The following is a 17,971-nucleotide window of genomic DNA, read 5'->3' as shown; positions in this document are numbered from 1 at the left end:
AAATGCTCCAGTCTCAAAATGCTCCAGTCTCAAAATGCTCCAGTCTCAAAATGCTCCAGTCGCAAAATGCTCCAGTCTCAAAATGCTCCAGTCGCAAAATGCTCCAATCGCAAAATGCTCCAGTCGCAAAATGCTCCAGTCGCAAAATGCTCCATTGGCAAAATGCTCCAGTCTCAAAATGCTCCAGTCGCAAAATGTTCCAATCGCAAAATGCTCCAGTCTCAAAATGTTCCAGTCTCAAAATGCTCCAGTCTCAAAATGCTCCAGTCTCAAAATGCTCCAGTCGCAAAATGCTCCAGTCGCAAAATGCTCCAGTCACAAAATGCTCCAGTCTCAAAATGCTCCAGTCGCAAAATGTTCCAATCGCAAAATGCTCCAGTCTCAAAATGTTCCAGTCTCAAAATGCTCCAGTCTCAAAATGCTCCAGTCTCAAAATGCTCCAGTCGCAAAATGCTCCAGTCGCAAAATGCTCCAGTCACAAAATGCTCCAGTCTCAAAATGCTCCAGTCGCAAAATGCTCCATTGGCAAAATGCTCCAGTCGCAAAATGCTCCAGTCTCAAAATGCTCCAGTCTCAAAATGCTCCAGTCTCAAAATGCTCCATTGGCAAAATGCTCCATTAGCAAAATGCTCCAGTCGCAAAATGCTCCAATCGCAAAATGCTCCAGTCTCAAAATGCTCCAGTCGCAAAATGCTCCAGTCTCAAAATGCTCCATTGGCAAAATGCTCCAGTCGCAAAATGCTCCAGTCTCAAAATGCTCCAGTCGCAAAATGCTCCAGTCGCAAAATGCTCCAGTCTCAAAATGCTCCAGTCGCAAAATGCTCCAGTCGCAAAATGCTCCAGTCTCAAAATGCTCCAGTCTCAGAATGCTCCATTGGCAAAATGCTCCAGTCGCAAAATGCTCCAGTCTCAAAATGCTCCAGTCGCAAAATGCTCCAGTCGCAAAATGCTCCAGTCTCAAAATGCTCCAGTCGCAAAATGCTCCAGTCTCAAAATGCTCCAGTCTCAGAATGCTCCAGTCTCAAAATGCTCCATTGGCAAAATGCTCCATTGGCAAAATGCTCCATTGGCAAAATGCTCCATTGACAAAATGCTCTAGTCTCAAAATGCTCCAGTCACAAAATGCTCCAGGCTCAAAATGCTCCAGTCTCAAAATGCTCCAGTCTCAAAATGCTCCAGTCGCAAAATGCTTCAGTCTCAAAATGCTCCAGTCGCAAAATGCTCCAGTCGCAAAATGCTCCAGTCTCAAAATGCTCCAGTCTCAAAATGCTCCAGTCGCAAAATGCTCCAATCGCAAAATGCTCCAGTCTCAAAATGCTCCAGTCTCAAAATGCTCCAGTCTCAAAATGCTCCAGTCGCAAAATGCTCCAGTCTCAAAATGCTCCAGTCTCAAAATGCTCCAGTCGCAAAATGCTCCAGTCTCAAAATGCTCCAGTCGCAAAATGCTCCAGTCACAAAATGCTCCAGTCTTAAAATGCTCCAGTCGCAAAATGTTCCAATCGCAAAATGCTCCAGTCTCAAAATGTTCCAGTCGCAAAATGCTCCAGTCGCAAAATGCTCCAGTCACAAAATGCTCCAGTCTCAAAATGCTCCAGTCGCAAAATGTTCCAATCGCAAAATGCTCCAGTCTCAAAATGTTCCAGTCTCAAAATGCTCCAGTCTCAAAATGCTCCAGTCTCAAAATGCTCCAGTCTCAAAATGCTCCAGTCTCAAAATGCTCCAGTCTCAAAATGCTCCAGTCGCAAAATGCTCCAGTCGCAAAATGCTCCAGTCACAAAATGCTCCAGTCTCAAAATGCTCCAGTCGCAAAATGCTCCATTGGCAAAATGCTCCAGTCGCAAAATGCTCCAGTCTCAAAATGCTCCAGTCTCAAAATGCTCCAGTCTCAAAATGCTCCAGTCTCAAAATGCTCCAGTCGCAAAATGCTCCAGTCTCAAAATGCTCCAGTCTCAAAATGCTCCAGTCTCAAAATGCTCCAGTCTCAAAATGCTCCAGTCGCAAAATGCTCCAGTCTCAAAATGCTCCAGTCTCAAAATGCTCCAGTCTCAAAATGCTCCAGTCGCAAAATGCTCCAGTCTCAAAATGCTCCAGTCGCAAAATGCTCCAATCGCAAAATGCTCCAGTCGCAAAATGCTCCAGTCGCAAAATGCTCCATTGGCAAAATGCTCCAGTCTCAAAATGCTCCAGTCGCAAAATGTTCCAATCGCAAAATGCTCCAGTCTCAAAATGTTCCAGTCTCAAAATGCTCCAGTCTCAAAATGCTCCAGTCTCAAAATGCTCCAGTCGCAAAATGCTCCAGTCGCAAAATGCTCCAGTCGCAAAATGCTCCAGTCACAAAATGCTCCAGTCTCAAAATGCTCCAGTCGCAAAATGTTCCAATCGCAAAATGCTCCAGTCTCAAAATGTTCCAGTCTCAAAATGCTCCAGTCTCAAAATGCTCCAGTCTCAAAATGCTCCAGTCGCAAAATGCTCCAGTCGCAAAATGCTCCAGTCACAAAATGCTCCAGTCTCAAAATGCTCCAGTCGCAAAATGCTCCATTGGCAAAATGCTCCAGTCGCAAAATGCTCCAGTCTCAAAATGCTCCAGTCTCAAAATGCTCCAGTCTCAAAATGCTCCATTGGCAAAATGCTCCATTCGCAAAATGCTCCAGTCGCAAAATGCTCCAATCGCAAAATGCTCCAGTCTCAAAATGCTCCAGTCGCAAAATGCTCCAGTCTCAAAATGCTCCATTGGCAAAATGCTCCAGTCGCAAAATGCTCCAGTCTCAAAATGCTCCAGTCGCAAAATGCTCCAGTCGCAAAATGCTCCAGTCTCAAAATGCTCCAGTCGCAAAATGCTCCAGTCGCAAAATGCTCCAGTCTCAAAATGCTCCAGTCTCAGAATGCTCCATTGGCAAAATGCTCCAGTCGCAAAATGCTCCAGTCTCAAAATGCTCCAGTCGCAAAATGCTCCAGTCGCAAAATGCTCCAGTCTCAAAATGCTCCAGTCGCAAAATGCTCCAGTCTCAAAATGCTCCAGTCTCAGAATGCTCCAGTCTCAAAATGCTCCATTGGCAAAATGCTCCATTGGCAAAATGCTCCATTGGCAAAATGCTCCATTGACAAAATGCTCTAGTCTCAAAATGCTCCAGTCACAAAATGCTCCAGGCTCAAAATGCTCCAGTCTCAAAATGCTCCAGTCTCAAAATGCTCCAGTCGCAAAATGCTTCAGTCTCAAAATGCTCCAGTCGCAAAATGCTCCAGTCGCAAAATGCTCCAGTCTCAAAATGCTCCAGTCTCAAAATGCTCCAGTCGCAAAATGCTCCAATCGCAAAATGCTCCAGTCTCAAAATGCTCCAGTCTCAAAATGCTCCAGTCTCAAAATGCTCCAGTCGCAAAATGCTCCAGTCTCAAAATGCTCCAGTCTCAAAATGCTCCAGTCGCAAAATGCTCCAGTCTCAAAATGCTCCAGTCTCAAAATGCTCCATTGGCAAAATGCTCCAGTCGCGAAATACTCCATTGGCAAAATGCTCCAGTCGCAAAATGCTCCAGTCTTAAAATGCTCCAGTCGCAAAATGCTCCAATATTACAATATGGTCAAAGGGGCCTTAGACCATATTACAATATGCTCCAATTACAAAATACTCCAATTAAAAAATGCTCCAATTACAAAATGCTCCAATTGTAAAATGCAAAATTGTAATGTCTGCTTTGGGCCCAAATTGTAATATTTGTAAATAGTTTATACATTCGACAACATAAATAGACTTAATAAAATTGTCTTATTCGGCTCGCTGGAAGAAAGAAGTCTGTGACTTAAGTATGCCGAAAGATTTATTTATTATTTAAGATTTTAATCTACACAACCAGCGTGCAGCGTGCCGTCAAGAGGTATAATAATACGTATAATACCTATTTGTAAATATCTTTTATTTGTTGGAAATGTCTTGGGGCTTGGGGAATGTTTGCGCAAAAATGGCATCGCCTGCCGTTTCCGCCACCTTGGAAGAGCTCTTAATGATCTTGTGGGTGCGTCGCATGTGGACGCCCAGACTAACCCGCTCCGAAAAACGCGTCGTGCACAGGGCGCACTGCAGGGTCTTCTCCTTGTGAATGTGCCGGTGCTTGACCAGGGCGTTGGCATTGGTAAAGGTCTTTTGGCAGACCTCGCACACCTTGTCGCGGATGTTCAGGTGCGCCTTCACGTGGTCCTTGAGGTCGCGCTTGGTCAGAAAGTCCTTAGGGCACATGTCACACTTGAAGGCCCGGATCTTGGTGTGCACCGCCGTCACGTGGGTTGTCATTTGGATCTTCTGTTTGAAGGACTTGCCACAGAACTCGCAGACGAACGGCTTGGCCACGTGCTTCTCGTCGTGGGTGCGTTTGTGGACGGCTAGCTGGTTGCCGAATGCGAAGCTCCGGGCGCAGATGTCGCAGGCAAACGCCTTGCTCATGTGCACCCGCTGAATGTGCTGCTGCAGGTGGCACCTTCGGTCGAAATTAAGCTCGCACAACGTGCACCGAAACCAGCCACCCTCGCCCATTTTGTGATCCCGGAACTGATGGGCCTGCAGGGCGTGATCTGTGCTATAGGCGTTCTCGCAAACAGCACATTTGAGCTTTTGGCGGAATGATTTGGTGGGCATGAAGCTCTTGCAGCGCTCTATGTAGCGCTTCTCGGCCAGGGATAGACCCACCGATTGCACGTCGGTGAGGGTTTTAATCCGTCGCGAATACCACTGCCGCATGCTCTGAATACTGTCGTACACATCGTAGTGCGTGATCAGACCCAGCGACATCTCCGCAGTCAGCAGGTCTGTGATCTCTATGAGCGACGACTTGCGTTCACTCAGATTGGAGAAGTACTTGTGCGCCGGATCGTAAAGATGGGGAAACTTGGAGTACAGGTCAATGAACAGAGTGGTCAGTCGATTCTCCTCCGTGAACACTAGCTGTCGAGGGGGTAAACGTTAGAGGTGACAAGAAGAGTATGCTCCAGTCAAACCCACCTTTATTTTGCCATCGCCTTCGTCCTCATCGCTGTCTGCATCCTCCAGACTGGCGCGCTCTGCCAGAAAGCCGTATTTTCCATGGTAATACAGTGGAACCTTGGTCAGTTTCTGGGTTTTCATCTGCCGCGTAATCGCCGCATACTGGGCGTGCAGACTGGTAATGCACTTCTTCAGCTTGTAGGGCGTCAGGTTAAGGTTAACGGTGGCCTTTAGTTGCTCCAGCAAATCCTCGTAGGCAGCTGTGCGCACCTGCCTGTTCTTGTACGACTCATCAGACGGATCCCAGAGACAGGTGTGCCGCTTGTACAGCTCGATGAACTGGGTGATCCGTGGACTGCGTCGGTAAAACGTGGGATTGAACTGCCGGGATTGGGATGCAAAGTGTCTGATTGAGTGGCTGATTTGGGTTACAGGTAACAACAGTTGCTTACTTTGGAAAGGGGAGCGAAGGTTGTGGAATTGCTGGTGCCCAGTTGGCAGTCGACTGCCATTGAGGGGCAGTCCACCTCGTCATCCTCCTCCTCTTCGCTGGCGCTCTCGTCCTCGGAGGAAGATGAAGCGGAAGCGGGCAGGTCAACGAACATTTCCTCGGCCAGGCAATCTTCCGGTGGCTCCTCCATTATGAAGATCTTGGCCGGCGAAACACCGCACTCGCTTTCGGCGCTTTCCGAAAGGAATTCGCAGGCAGACAGGTCCTCCTCCGTTTTGGGATGCGTCCCCAGGTGCTGCTTGATGTGCAGGATGAACTCCGCCCACCGCTCGAATTCCATCTCCACGAGGCAATCATTTTGGTGCGCACACGTCAATACAAAGTGCTCGTAGTTGTCCCTGGCCAGAATATTCCCGCAAATCACCATGGTTTGCTTACAAACAAAAAGATTCCAATGCCAACAACGCCATGTATCGATAACACCTGCTGCTGCAGTATTGGAAAACCACTCGGGGAAATTCCATTGATAAGAAATCGATAACATATAAACATATTTTGGAAAAAATGATTTTTTGGGGTATTTTTATATTCTAAATAATTATTACTAAAGTGCATGTATGATTTACAAAAATTTGTAAGAAAAATAAAAAACGCTTGATAAATACGTAATGTTTATTTCAGGTTTTAAGACAAATGAAGAGATTTTACTAGTAATTAAAAAAACGGCACAACTTCTGAATGCTTTGAAATTAATGATGATGTTTAACTCATTCCCATCTTGTGACTACGACGATGTCGGGAGAGCGATGAATGATCGTAGAATGTGGCCTCGCAGTACTCGCACTTCTTATCACGGATATTCAAGTGGCCCTTAATGTGGTTGGCCAGCTCGAACTTCTTGCGGAAGGTCTTGCTGCACAGGTCGCAGCTGTAGGGGCGAATGTTCAGGTGGACCCCGTTGACGTGGTGGTCTAGGAGCAGCTTGAGCCGGAACGTCTTGCCGCAGATGTCGCACACGTGAGGCCTCTCGCCCGTATGGATGAGCACGTGCACCTTAAGGTCGTTGTCCACGGCGAAGCTTTTGTTGCAGTACTGGCACCTCAGCTTTCGCTCGAAGTGCGTGCGCAGCTTGTGGCGGTCCATGTCCACCTGCCGGTCGAAGCGCCTCGGACAGAGGGAGCAGAGGTAGGGCAGGTCGCCCACCTGGTGCGCCTTGAAGATGTGCACCCGCAGGTTGTAGTCGCCGTGGAAGCGCTTCTCGCAGTAGTCGCAGTACAGCACCGAGCTCTCGGAACCCTTGGCGGGCAGGAAGCTGCACATGCGCAGATACTGCACCTCCTGCTGGCAGCACTTCTGGATCAACTCCTTCGATCTGAGGCGGCGCATGGCATCGTACAGCCAACGGCGGAGCTTGTTGACCGCAATATAAACGTCCGTCTCGTTGGCCTTCACCACTGGCTGAAATTCCTTGGCCAAACGTCGGTACGCATTGGCGCGCGCCTCCACCGAAGTGAACTCGGCCAGGTCGGGGTTGTAGAGCCCCGGATAGTTGGCATAGGTCTCTATGAAAGAGGTGGTGACCAGGTTTTCCTCCTTAAAGTTTAGCTGTAGTTTTAGGGGTTCGGTTAGAAATCAATTAAATGCAATAAGGGTTGTTTATACCTTAATAACAATCAAGTCGTCGTCCTCCTCCTCGTTCTCTTTGGGAGTTATGCTGGGCGCCACACTGAGGTATTCGCACTTGGCAAAGTAACGCTCCGCCAGGCCAACCAGCTTGCCCTTTTGTTTGGTCTCCAGGGCCAACGTGTACTGGATGTGCAGCTGCTCGATGGTTTTCTTCAGCTCCTCCACGGTGAAGAGAACATTGGCCCGGCGGTCCATGCGTTCCATGATTGCCTCATAGGCCATGTTGTGCGCCTCCTCATCCTGGTAGTTCTCATGCGAGGGATTCCATAGGCAGGGATGCTCCTTGTAGGCATGAATGAGGTGCAGCACACGGGGATTGCTTCGAATAAACGACACTTTGAACTGAAAGAGTCAAGTATTTGGATTAATTTGATGATTTCCAGATAAATGGGTGTTGGTACTTACCTTGAAAACCTGTCCAGGTCTCGTTCGCCTGGGCGGACGTCCCACCGGACGTTTCTTTGGCGGTGCTACGTCATCCTCAGACACGTAAAAATCACTACACTCGCCGTCATCTTGATCATTGCTTAAGGGGATGTGGTTTTGAGATGACTCTTCCATTTTCATGGTTTCCTTTGGGGTTGTTTCCTGAGACCCATATGGTTGGTAATCGGCATTGGGGTCCGACCAAGCGGTGGCTTCTTCCACGTACTGAAAATCCTATGGAAGACATTAAAGAATCTTATATTTATTGGTTACCATTTTTCTAGCAATTTCCGGGCCTTACATTGGCATCAGCTAGCACCCATTTTTCCTCCGCATTGTTGTCTTCGATCACCTCAAATAACTCATCCGGACCATAGGCTATGGCGGGATCGGAGGCATCGACGGCAACGAACATCTCTTGCGACTCCTGCTTGGTTTCGCTGATCTTAGTGTCCTCCTCCTCGCAATAGTGGGCCGTCTTCACATGGACAATGAACAGCTCCCAGTCCTTTAGCTCGCTCTCTATTGTGCAGTAGATGCACTTCAACCGGAACAACTCGTACCTGGAGTTGGTAAGCACACTGCCACACACCTCCATCATGGTGTTGTTGCCTCTGAATCCACCGCAGATTGGAAAATTCCTTTTTTTTGACGAAATTCTCGTTTATTTACGACGGTAAAAATGTTTAGCGTTTGGTGTTGGACAGCGAAAAAATGCTATCATCTGTATTGTCTATCGAACGGACTATCGCAAAAAGTAACAACGACTATCGAAATAATTTATTCAAATTAAGGTTTAAAAATACAATTTTGTGGGTTTTTTTTATAGCTGTTGTATTGGATGAATACAATTTCGAAATAATTGTTTAAATACATATTTTAGCACAGGGCTAGCTTGTCTTCAGAACTTGCATTACACAAATGAAAAAAACGTTAAAAATGTTTGAAAAATTAGTATTTAAAAATATGTTTGAAGTTCAAACTTTTAACGTTGTAGAAAAATACGAACAATAATTTCAGAAAAAATTAATTTCAACTTCAGTTTACCATTTAAACTTTTCTTAAGTCACTACATAAAGAAAGTCTATAAAATTTGGCTTTCCTACTGTTTTTAAGAATACGATTTTATTTTAAACTCTATTTTTTAAATGAAGTTATTTAAATTCAGTGGTCGGATTCGCCTGCCTCATTTGCAGCTTGCGCATTGTTGCGAACGATGTTGTGAGTGCGTTTCATGTGGCTATTGAGACCCACAAACTGGGAGAACCTGGCGTCGCAGAGCTTGCACACGAACTTCTTGACCTCGGAATGAATCTGCCGATGGCGAATCAGCGAATGGCAGCTAGAGAAACCCTTGCCGCACACGTTGCAGATTTTATCGCGAATGTTGAGATGCGCCTTGACATGGTCCGTGAGGTGGACCTTTCTCTTGAAGTCCTTGGGACACATATCGCACTTGTAGGGCCTTATTTGGGCGTGAATGGCATTGACATGGACCGTCATTTGCGATCTGAGCCGAAAGGCCTTGCCGCAGTGCTCGCAGATGAAGGGCTTGTGACCCGTATGCGTGCGGATGTGCAGCTCCAGGTCCGAGGACACGGAAAATGTCATCTCGCAGTGGGTGCACTTCTGCGTCTTGCCGATGTGGGTGCGCTTGGTGTGAATCACCAATTCGCCACGTGTCTCAAAGCTCCGGTCGCACTGCGAGCACTTAAAGGGCAGCTCACCGATGTTGTGCGCCTTGAAGATGTGCGACTGCAGGACGGGATCCGAGAAGGTGACCTGTTCGCAGATCTCGCAGACCAGCCGCTGCCTGAACAGCTTCGGTGGCAGAAAGCGGCACACCTCCAGGTAAAACTTCTCGGACCCGCTTTCAGCACTTATGTTGTGCTTGGTGTTCTTGTAGTACCACTGGCGCAGATTCTGGATGGCGAGGTAAATGTCATCGCTGTTGATGTCCTGATTGGGCACCGATATATCCGCTGCCAGGCTCTCGTAGGCCTGTTTGCGGGAGTTAATGTTCGAGAACTCCTTGTGCGCAGGGTCGTACAGCTGGGGAAAGTTGGCATACATCTCTATCAGGCCGGTGGTCAGCTTGTTTTTCTTGGAGAAATCCAGCTGGAAACAAAGTAAAGCTCTTAATCGGGAATAATATTAACAATCTTTAGTACTTGCCTTGATCTTTTCAGTGCTGTAACTCTCCTCCCCTTCCTCCATGTTGGCCTTCAGGAAGCTGCATAAAGTATAAATACTGAAGACGAAGGACTTGGGTTTTAGTTTTCCGGCGAGCACTCGCTTGTGGACGATGTTGAACTGCATGTGAAGCTTCTTGATGGCCAGCTTCAGGCTGATCTCGTTCAAGAACAAGCCCACCGTTGCCTCCAAATCAGCCAGCATCTCCTTCAGGGCCTCCTTGCATTTGCTGGGCTCCTTGTAGTTGCCGTCAGAGGGATTCCAGAGGCATGGGTGTGTTTTGTAGATCTCTATCAACCTCCTCGAGCGAGGATCCCGTCGATAGAAGGATGGATTGAACTGATGATCAATACGGATATTAGTTTAGCTCATTTGTGTGTAATATATAAGTATACCTTGTATGTGGGCGCAGATTTTGAATCCACTTCTTCTATGGTTTCCTCTCTAGGTTTACCCTCCTGGTCGGAATCCTCGTGATCCGAAGCCTCTGAGGAACCAGACTCGGACTCCTCGGTCGCGTAAATCGATGAATCAACTGTTTCCACCTCCATATTGAACTCCTCCTCCGATTTCACATCAGTTTCCTCGGTTTTAAGGTCTTCAGTTTGTGGTTCCTTTGCGGGCTGCACCTTCTCAGGCTCCACAATGTCCTTAACCATTTCGTCCTCGTCTTTGGTGATCTTCACTTTGCTATGCATGTTCCGGATGTGCAAAACGAACTCCTGCCACTGGGCCACCTCCACATCCGTGGGGCAGTGGGAGCAGCGCATCCGGAACTTTTCGTAGTCCCCGCTCACACAAATAATGCCGCAAGTTTCCATTTTACGTTAAGAGCAAGAACCAAAGGCGTTTGTTTATATCCCGATTAATTGTAGGGCTATGGGCGTAGTCAGAAATGGTTTAAGGGGGGTCGTGAATGTCCTTCCTATTTTTTCCACATTTTTATGGATTACTTAATTTTATATGAAATAATTATTAATTAATTTTATATTATTAAGTAATAATATTAAAATATTGAGTAAAAGGGTAACGCCTACGCCCCTGAAGCACTGTCTTATCGCCTATCGATAGCTCTGCACCTATCGATTGGCCAGTGTTTACATTTTGCTCCCCCAGCTGACAGGCGGCAAATTTTCCGTGTTGTGGTTTTTGGAGCGGCGCAGCACTTTCGATGAAAACAAGAAGATGGAGCAGCACAAAAGTCGGCTGGTTTACACCATCGGCATGCTCACGCTGTTCCTCTGCGGCGCGGTGCTCTTTCTGATCGGCTTCTTTCCGGCCTCCTATTCGGTGGCGGAGGACCAGAGCAGCGTCCCAGAAGACCGGCCCACCACATTGCACGGCGTTGAGTGAGTTCCGGAGTAGATTGTACCGTGAGATAAGCCTGCGATAACGCTCGTTAACCCATTTTTCAGACTGACGCCACCGCCACCGGCCTACGACTTCTTCATACTGTTCCTGGTCGATGCGCTGCGCGATGATTTCCCCAGTGCCACGTCTATGCCGGTGGCTCATTCCAGGGCCTGCGAGAGGCTCACCCTCCATGTGGACATACCGACGGTGACAATGCCACGCCTGAAGAGCATCACCACCGGCACCCTGTCGAACTTCATCGACATTGCCCTGAATATTGGCCACACGGAGCAGCTGCAGGACTCCTTGCTGCACCGCCTGAAAAACAGGAATAAGATCGTCTCCTTTGCCGGTGACCACACCTGGGTGCGGCTCTTCCCCAGCGAGTTCACGCGGCATGCCGAGAACCATGATTCCTTCTATGTAAACGACTTCTACGAGGGCGATCGCAATGTGACCAAGACACTGGAGACGGAGTTGCTGCTGAGCGACTGGTCTCTGCTGATCCTACACTACTTGGGACTGGATCACATTGGTCATGTCGAGGGCAGTGAGAGTCCGAGGGTGCCCCTCAAGCTGAAGGAAATGGATGAGGTGGTGCAGAAGATCTTGGATCATCCCAAGGTGAGTTAGTAAATATCTTAAGATTGGGGAAAACTAAGCAATCCTTTTTTCTACAGAGCTTACCCAACTATTTGCTCATGCTAACTGGGGATCATGGCATGGCCGATGGCGGAGGACATGGCGGAAATACTCCGGCTGAAACCATGGTGCCCCTATATCTGTATTCCAACAATTGCAGCAAGGCCACGTAAGCCCTTAAAAGCAATATAGAAAACATATAGCCTTATCAGAATTTAATTTATGGTTTATAGATCGAGCCCTAAACGATACAACCAAATCGACATGGCGCCCACTCTTTCAGTGCTTCTGTCTGTCGAGATACCAACTCAATCCATTGGCTGCCTGATACCAGAGATGCTGCAATCGCTGTCACTGGAACACCAGATGTACGCCTACTTCTACAATGCCCACCATTTGCTCAACAAGGCGCGCGTTAAGTTTGGCCACGACAGAGTCCATCGGAGCGGTGAGACGAAGGTCCTCCTGCGTTGATTTCTATAAATCTTTGGTTATTGATCCTCCAGATTACTACACCTGGTATCAGAATGCCACCTTGTTGCACAAGAAGCTGCTGCATCCTTTAAGAGAAGGTGATGGAGGTGGAGCTAGTCAGGTTTACTACCAGAATGCCAAGCTCAATTATATGCGGGTTGCTCGGGAGATTTCCGGCCTGCTCTCCGAATCCCTGGTGAAGTTTGACTACGGATTTATAGCCCTAGGATTAGCTTTGACCACGGCGGTAAGTTATTCGTTTACCTTAAAAAGCTGTGTAATATTAAAGTGGCCTTTATCTTTCAGACATCCCTACATATTTTGCTCAGCGTCTTGTTCTTGGATCTCACCGAACAGCTTCAGCTGGACAGACTTAAGCCAGGGCAACTGTTGGTTTCTGTTATTGCGGCTGTCCTCTTAAATGTGACTAGTCATGCCTTGGATATCATCCTAACTAGTTCTACTCTCGATAGTATTCTGCTAATGGTACCCATATCCATTGCTGTTTATCTTACAATCGATGTGGCGCAGGCGCTGCTGAAGATTGCATTGCCTCCGATATACACGCGTCGCCTAAGGATCTCCATTCCGCTGCCACTACCTCTGCTAGCTTGTTTTGCTATTCGCACCTTGACCCTTGGTTCCTCTTCGTTCATTGAGTACGAATACAAGACCTGGTATTACCTGGGCAATACCCTCATCCTGCTGACAGCATTCCGAACTCTGCGACGGCGCATCACCAAAACCAATGTGGAACTGGATGGCCGCCATCTGTACACCATTGCTTCTACGTGCCTGTGGCAAATGCGCAAGGTGTTTGTCATGCTTATGCTGCTCACATTGATGCGCTACAACCACAGGCTACAGGCAATTCGGAGCACCATCGTGATATTCTCACTGCTGTTGCTTTGGGCGCGCCTGCATCGTCACAACCAATTGCCGCAGTCGGTGGCCAGCGGAGCAGCTTTGTTTATGGTTTACTGCTTTCGCGGGCTCAACGGCCAGGTGCATTTCTTCGAGGTGCCGCCGCATATCGCGTAGGTTTAAATCTGCATATATTTCCCGGACCTTAACTAATAACTCTCCCAATTTCCAGTTCAAAGCTAATGGTGCCCACGCTGGTGATCTTCTGGTGCTGCCTGGCCTTGGTTCTAGTGCTGGGCTATCGGGCGGCACTGCCGCAAACGCAAAGCTTCGGCGAGGTGCCGCCCACAAGTGTGTTGTTGCAGCTGCTCCAGACGAACCTCAGCAGCTCCCTGCTGCTGGCTGCTCTGCTGCAGAAGGTGCAGAATATTCTCCTGTTGCCCGTACTCCTCGTGGCCCTGCAGCAAACCTACAAGCTGTGCGATGTTTTCGGCACCAGTGCCCGAAAGTTCTCCGTGCGCGTGGTGCATGTGTACAAGATCATCATGACCATATTCCTGGCCAGGATGTTCTTTTTCTACCAGGGCAACTCAAACAGCTTGTCCACGATTGACCTGACGCCCGGTTACATTGGGCAAACGAGCTACAATCCCTCGATTGTGGCCCTCTTCGTTACCCTCAACACTTACAGTGCTGAGATTCATGCATTCCTCTATCTAATTGTGCACACGTTGCGCTCGGATCTGCGCAGTGTGGGCATCATGCAGCTGCAGCCGCCTTACTCCATAGCCGCAGATTCGCTGATAGCTCCGCTATATGCCGCACTCATCATGCTGCCGGCGGCGTTCTACCTCCTCCTGATGCTCGGCTTCCGCTACCACCTCTTCATCTATTCCGTCTTTTCACCCAAAGTACTCTACGACTGTTACACTGTGCTGGTGTTCTATTTGGTATTTTTAGTAACGAGTTTGTACTTTAAATTGTTTAAACATGACGCTTAAATAAGAAATAATTTAAAAACGCTTAAGCTATCACAATGTTGTGGTTAATTAACTAATAAGTGATTAATTTAAAAAGTAGGGAGGGGCAAACATAAAAATTTGATCTTGATTTTGGAAAATTTGCCTAAAAATTCTCTTTTAGTTAGCCGCCACCTCTCCAACTCGAAGTGCATAGTGAATATCATCAGCACTGACGTTGAGCAGAATTTTCTGAAAGAGATCATTACGGGAATGCTCGCTTATGATGAGTCGCTCGGCGCCCAGCTTGGCGCATAGGCGAAGGCAACGACCGGGTGGCGGTAAGGTGACACCCATGAAGGCGGCGATTGTCTCCACCTGCAGATAGACGCCCATGAAGGTCGTTTCCTCGACTCCCGTGCGCGTAACTTCCGAAGCCACCGCCTGCAGAAAGATCTGCTCCAGCCGCGAACAGTTCTTGATGGCCTGCACCTTGGCACTGGCTATCATCTCGGCCAATGCCTGCTGGACGTGCAGCATGGTCACGCACTTCACCTGAGCCGTATCGGCGACTTCTGTGGCCCGCCTACAAATGTCCAGAGCTCGTCGAGCATCACCGGATACGGCGGCCACTTTGCGAGCCACAAGCTGCACGGCCTCGCCCTTAAAAGCCTCCGAACCTCCCAGACGGGCTGTGACGATCTCCTGCAGCTGCTTGTGGCTATACGGTTGAAACGTGAGTCGGGTGAGTCCAAGACGAGAGGTGACTTTGCCTGAAAAGATATTATGGAGTTAGAGGATTGATTCTTATAAATTCTATTCCAGTTTGTACAGTAACTAGAGCCCTGTTTAATTTAATTCTATGTGAAATAAATTGAATGTTATTCTAATTCATTGCGAATTGATTGAATAATTTTTATGAATTTTTTTAATTTGACATTTTTTTTTGTGCTTTCCTTTGAGAACAAAAAGTGGAGAATTTTTAACAAATCAATGTTAACTGCATAGTAGATAAAATTCAGGAAGATTTAACCACAAAATTATGGCCCTTTCTTCTTCAAAAGAAATTGTCGTTTAAATTACTTCGGAATTCATGACATTCATTCATTCAATTCTATTAAACTCAAAATTCTAATTAATTCAATTCTATTAAACTCAAAATTCTAATTAATTCATTCATATAAAACAAACAAAAATTCAAAATAATTCATTGAATTCATTCATGCAGGGCTCTATTAGTAACACTCACCCATTAGCAGGCGCTCGGGCAAATCCATGGTGTTGGCAATGGTGACCACCACCAGTTTGGCCGCCGACTTGGTGGGCCAGTCGAGCAGGTTATAGACGACATCCTGCCGCCGGTTGCACAAGATGTCCAGCTCATCGACCAGCAGCACCGTGGTAACTCTACGCGGTGCCGGAGTCGTGAATCGTTTCTCCAGCAAGGAGTGTGCCTGCTCCCAGGAGACAGTCTTGCCCGTGAGCTGTTTGTAGATCTGCACGTAGGCCTGTCGCGGCTCCGTCAGCCGCATCCCGTTGATCTCGAGGAACTCAAAGGCGGGCAGCTCGTTCTGATTGGCCAGCCGCTGCAGGGTGCGAATGACTCCGGTCACAGTGGCCGTTTTGCCAGTGCCCGGAACTCCGGACACGTACATGCAGCCGCCGCACTGGTCCTGGATCTTGCCCTCCAGGAAGGCGTAAATGTTCTCGAACTCCCGTTCGCGGCAGGGCAGACTCTTCGGCACCACAGACACGTGAAGCTGCTCGCGAGCCAGCTGCAGTTCCGATTTGCTGGAGTCCTTTGCCGGTCGATCGGTGCGCTGCTGCATGCTGGGACTTATTTCGCCGGCCCGGATCTTCTTCATCTTCTGCGAGGGCGTCATTGGGGTTGCTTTGGGAGTCGCCTTGCTGGGAGTCGTTGCTACTTTGGTTGTGGTGCTCGAACGACGCGATCGCGTGGGCGTCTTCTGAACGGACTTTTTCGGCGAGTAGTCCTCGTCCTCGTCCTGAACGGTCTTCTTGGCCCGTCCTCTCTTCGGAGTGGATATAATCTCATCGTCCTTGAACACACGCTGCTCCACAATGTTGGACAGATGAATACTGCGTCTGGGCGTGCCTTCAGCTAAATGAGGAAATAATATTCTTAGATAAATATACTCGATTAGCGTATGATCTTTAACTCACCCAATCGACTGGTGGCTGATTTAAGGATACTTTTACGCCTTGTCGAGGGCGTCTTTTCGTTGCCTGCAGCTTGTTCCAGTGGCTCCTTGGATTTCTTGGTGGGCGTTTGGTAGATATCGCCATTGGTCACGCCCAGTCGCTTGCGTCCCTGGGTGCTGGGTGCCTCCGCGGGCTCCTCGAGCGACAGAGGATCTGCATCCAAGGAGGCAAGGCGCACCGAACGCCTTCTCTCCGACAGGCGCAGCTTGATCTTCATGTCATTGGACGGCGTCTTGGGATCGGGCGTCTGCTGGACAATCGAGTAGTTCAGGCAGTCCGAGTCGGCTGTGCTATCCGCTCCGCGATCCAGGCTGAGATTAAGGTTGCGGCGAGCGGCCGAAGCCCGGGATTTGGGTGTCTCCACCTTGGCGTTCTTCTCGGTTAGCGGCGAAGCCGGCAGATAGTTGGCATTGATTTCGGGAGCGGCCGTCTTCTTCTTCTCCGACAGCCGCACCACGCTGCGTCCGCCCACGATCTTGATGGGCGACACCTTGTTCTCGCAATTGAAGTAGCTGACATCGACGAACTCCACGGAACTGGCGGCCGCCATGGAGGCACGTCGTCGCTTCTCCACAGTGCCGGCTCCTTCTTCGCCTGCAACTGCTTCATTCTTGCGGGCGGAGGCCGATCGCTTGGATTCCTTGTGGGCAGTTAGTGACTTCCGCGATGCACGTGGCTTCTCCTCCGGCTGCTCCAGGTGGATTTCCAGTGGAATCAAGCGGTAGCTCCGCTTCACCTTGACGAACCTGTAGCGGCTGACGAACATCGGGCAGGCGGTGGACTTCAGCTTGTGGCTGGAGTTGGAGTGGCGGCTGAGGATCTCCTGGGCGGAGGACTGAGTGCTGCCCTCCAGGACGATGCACTTGCGGTAGATGGCGCCGAGGGCCACGTCGTTGTCGTAGGGGCGATGCTCCTCGATCACCTCCAGGCTAAAGTCGATGGCCACGTCGTCGTCGTCGAATTTCTGGTGGGGAATGGCCCTGGGCCAGGAGTACCACTGGACGATGGCGCGGCACGTTTCGCGATCGGTCACCTCGCGCAGCTCGTACATGTGCAGGATCCGGGCGACGTCGCATCCGCTCACTGTGTCCGGCTCCGGTGCGTCCGCATTGGACACCAGTATGAAGTCGCCGACGGTCAGGGTCAGCGGTCCGTAGATGCACTTCTGGTAGAAGTAGACGTTCTTGTGCTCCAGACTCTTCACTGCTGGCTGCTGCTGGGCTTCGTGCGCTCCGATCCACTTCACCTGCTGTCCCACAATGCGGGAGTTCTCTTTGTTAGCCATCGCACTGCGATTCGCTATCAGTTATTTGACAATTCGCCGACGTCAGCAGTAATTTAATTGGGTTTTTGTGGCACTGCGACTCGCTCCTCCCTTTTTTTCGATCAGCTTGCCGCGCTGTTTACCGTTTTTGGCGCAATTCCACCAACGGCGTTTTACAACACCGGAAATAACAGCGAGAGGGCTGCCAACTCATTTTTGCGCGCCAAGAAGGTTGCCACATGGTGTAAATTTGATCAGTTTGAATTTGAAAGAAACCGTTAAATTGAAAAAAAGGTTTATTTATTAATACAGTAGGATTTCCCTATGACTAATGTTTCTTCTCGGGACTTCTTGGCTTCAGCGAATCAAAATGGTTTTAAAACATCCCAGAAGACCTAAACAGGGTGTCTAAATTTCATTATTCGATCTTTTTTAGGCTCATTTCTATTTAGATAAGCCTTATCCT

At 48.8% G+C, this 17,971-nt stretch overlaps 5 protein-coding genes across 5 annotated transcripts; 1 reads left to right on the top strand and 4 right to left on the bottom strand.

The window, feature by feature from the left end:
• Positions 1-3,661: 3,661 nt before the first annotated feature.
• az2 lies at positions 3,662-5,965 on the bottom strand. The gene is made up of 3 exons (XM_017159496.3): positions 5,423-5,965; positions 4,989-5,351; positions 3,662-4,931 (listed from the first exon to the last, which is right to left on the bottom strand). The coding sequence occupies exons 1-3, from the start codon at positions 5,963-5,965 to the stop codon at positions 3,909-3,911; spliced, it is 1,929 nt and encodes a 642-aa protein (XP_017014985.3). The 3' UTR covers positions 3,662-3,908.
• A 109-nt stretch (positions 5,966-6,074) lies between these two features.
• LOC108069415 (uncharacterized) lies at positions 6,075-8,262 on the bottom strand. Its single transcript, XM_017159498.3, has 4 exons — positions 7,835-8,262; positions 7,513-7,767; positions 7,084-7,449; positions 6,075-7,026 (listed from the first exon to the last, which is right to left on the bottom strand). The coding sequence occupies exons 1-4, from the start codon at positions 8,132-8,134 to the stop codon at positions 6,184-6,186; spliced, it is 1,764 nt and encodes a 587-aa protein (XP_017014987.3). The 5' UTR covers positions 8,135-8,262; the 3' UTR covers positions 6,075-6,183.
• Positions 8,263-8,645: 383 nt separating this feature from the next.
• LOC108069424 (uncharacterized) lies at positions 8,646-10,634 on the bottom strand. The gene is made up of 3 exons (XM_017159507.3): positions 10,122-10,634; positions 9,709-10,065; positions 8,646-9,651 (listed from the first exon to the last, which is right to left on the bottom strand). Exons 1-3 carry the CDS (start codon positions 10,545-10,547, stop codon positions 8,698-8,700), a joined length of 1,737 nt encoding a protein of 578 aa, XP_017014996.3. The 5' UTR covers positions 10,548-10,634; the 3' UTR covers positions 8,646-8,697.
• Positions 10,635-10,828: 194 nt separating this feature from the next.
• On the top strand, positions 10,829-14,086 carry PIG-G (phosphatidylinositol glycan anchor biosynthesis class G). The gene is made up of 7 exons (XM_017159422.3): positions 10,829-11,075; positions 11,142-11,703; positions 11,760-11,890; positions 11,955-12,169; positions 12,228-12,442; positions 12,502-13,232; positions 13,292-14,086. Exons 1-7 carry the CDS (start codon positions 10,912-10,914, stop codon positions 14,058-14,060), a joined length of 2,787 nt encoding a protein of 928 aa, XP_017014911.3. The 5' UTR covers positions 10,829-10,911; the 3' UTR covers positions 14,061-14,086.
• On the bottom strand, positions 13,985-17,660 carry Orc1 (origin recognition complex subunit 1). Its single transcript, XM_017159421.3, has 3 exons — positions 16,203-17,660; positions 15,268-16,140; positions 13,985-14,791 (listed from the first exon to the last, which is right to left on the bottom strand). The coding sequence occupies exons 1-3, from the start codon at positions 17,524-17,526 to the stop codon at positions 14,199-14,201; spliced, it is 2,790 nt and encodes a 929-aa protein (XP_017014910.3). The 5' UTR covers positions 17,527-17,660; the 3' UTR covers positions 13,985-14,198.
• Positions 17,661-17,971: the final 311 nt, after the last annotated feature.

This window comes from Drosophila takahashii, chromosome 2R (genome assembly GCF_030179915.1).
Source record: "Drosophila takahashii strain IR98-3 E-12201 chromosome 2R, DtakHiC1v2, whole genome shotgun sequence".
Taxonomy (NCBI): domain Eukaryota; kingdom Metazoa; phylum Arthropoda; class Insecta; order Diptera; family Drosophilidae; genus Drosophila; species Drosophila takahashii.
The sequence above is the reverse complement of the archived record's forward strand: the minus strand, read 5'-3'. Positions and strand labels throughout refer to the sequence as shown.

What these genes read in the sequence shown, in the direction of transcription:
- LOC108069424 (XM_017159507.3), bottom strand. Translation starts at nt 10,547, where the DNA reads ATGGAAACTTGCGGCATTATTTGTGTGAGCGGGGACTACGAAAAGTTC. An exon ending in AATCTGCGCCCACATACAAG is followed by an intron (nt 10,066 to 10,121) that starts GTATACTTATAT and finishes ATTGATCATCAG; the next exon opens with TTCAATCCATCCTTCTATCG. An exon ending in ACAGCACTGAAAAGATCAAG is followed by an intron (nt 9,652 to 9,708) that starts GCAAGTACTAAA and finishes CTTTGTTTCCAG; the next exon opens with CTGGATTTCTCCAAGAAAAA.
- PIG-G (XM_017159422.3), top strand. Translation starts at nt 10,912, where the DNA reads ATGGAGCAGCACAAAAGTCGGCTGGTTTACACCATCGGCATGCTCACG. An exon ending in ACCACATTGCACGGCGTTGA is followed by an intron (nt 11,076 to 11,141) that starts GTGAGTTCCGGA and finishes CCCATTTTTCAG; the next exon opens with ACTGACGCCACCGCCACCGG. An exon ending in AGATCTTGGATCATCCCAAG is followed by an intron (nt 11,704 to 11,759) that starts GTGAGTTAGTAA and finishes TTTTTTCTACAG; the next exon opens with AGCTTACCCAACTATTTGCT.
- LOC108069415 (XM_017159498.3), bottom strand. Translation starts at nt 8,134, where the DNA reads ATGATGGAGGTGTGTGGCAGTGTGCTTACCAACTCCAGGTACGAGTTG. An exon ending in GGGTGCTAGCTGATGCCAAT is followed by an intron (nt 7,768 to 7,834) that starts GTAAGGCCCGGA and finishes TGTCTTCCATAG; the next exon opens with GATTTTCAGTACGTGGAAGA. An exon ending in ACGACTTGATTGTTATTAAG is followed by an intron (nt 7,027 to 7,083) that starts GTATAAACAACC and finishes CTAAAACTACAG; the next exon opens with CTAAACTTTAAGGAGGAAAA.
- Orc1 (XM_017159421.3), bottom strand. Translation starts at nt 17,526, where the DNA reads ATGGCTAACAAAGAGAACTCCCGCATTGTGGGACAGCAGGTGAAGTGG. An exon ending in ATCAGCCACCAGTCGATTGG is followed by an intron (nt 16,141 to 16,202) that starts GTGAGTTAAAGA and finishes TTCCTCATTTAG; the next exon opens with CTGAAGGCACGCCCAGACGC. An exon ending in GCCCGAGCGCCTGCTAATGG is followed by an intron (nt 14,792 to 15,267) that starts GTGAGTGTTACT and finishes ATATCTTTTCAG; the next exon opens with GCAAAGTCACCTCTCGTCTT.
- az2 (XM_017159496.3), bottom strand. Translation starts at nt 5,965, where the DNA reads ATGTTATCGATTTCTTATCAATGGAATTTCCCCGAGTGGTTTTCCAAT. An exon ending in CCTTCGCTCCCCTTTCCAAA is followed by an intron (nt 5,352 to 5,422) that starts GTAAGCAACTGT and finishes CAATCCCGGCAG; the next exon opens with TTCAATCCCACGTTTTACCG. An exon ending in AAGGCGATGGCAAAATAAAG is followed by an intron (nt 4,932 to 4,988) that starts GTGGGTTTGACT and finishes CCCCCTCGACAG; the next exon opens with CTAGTGTTCACGGAGGAGAA.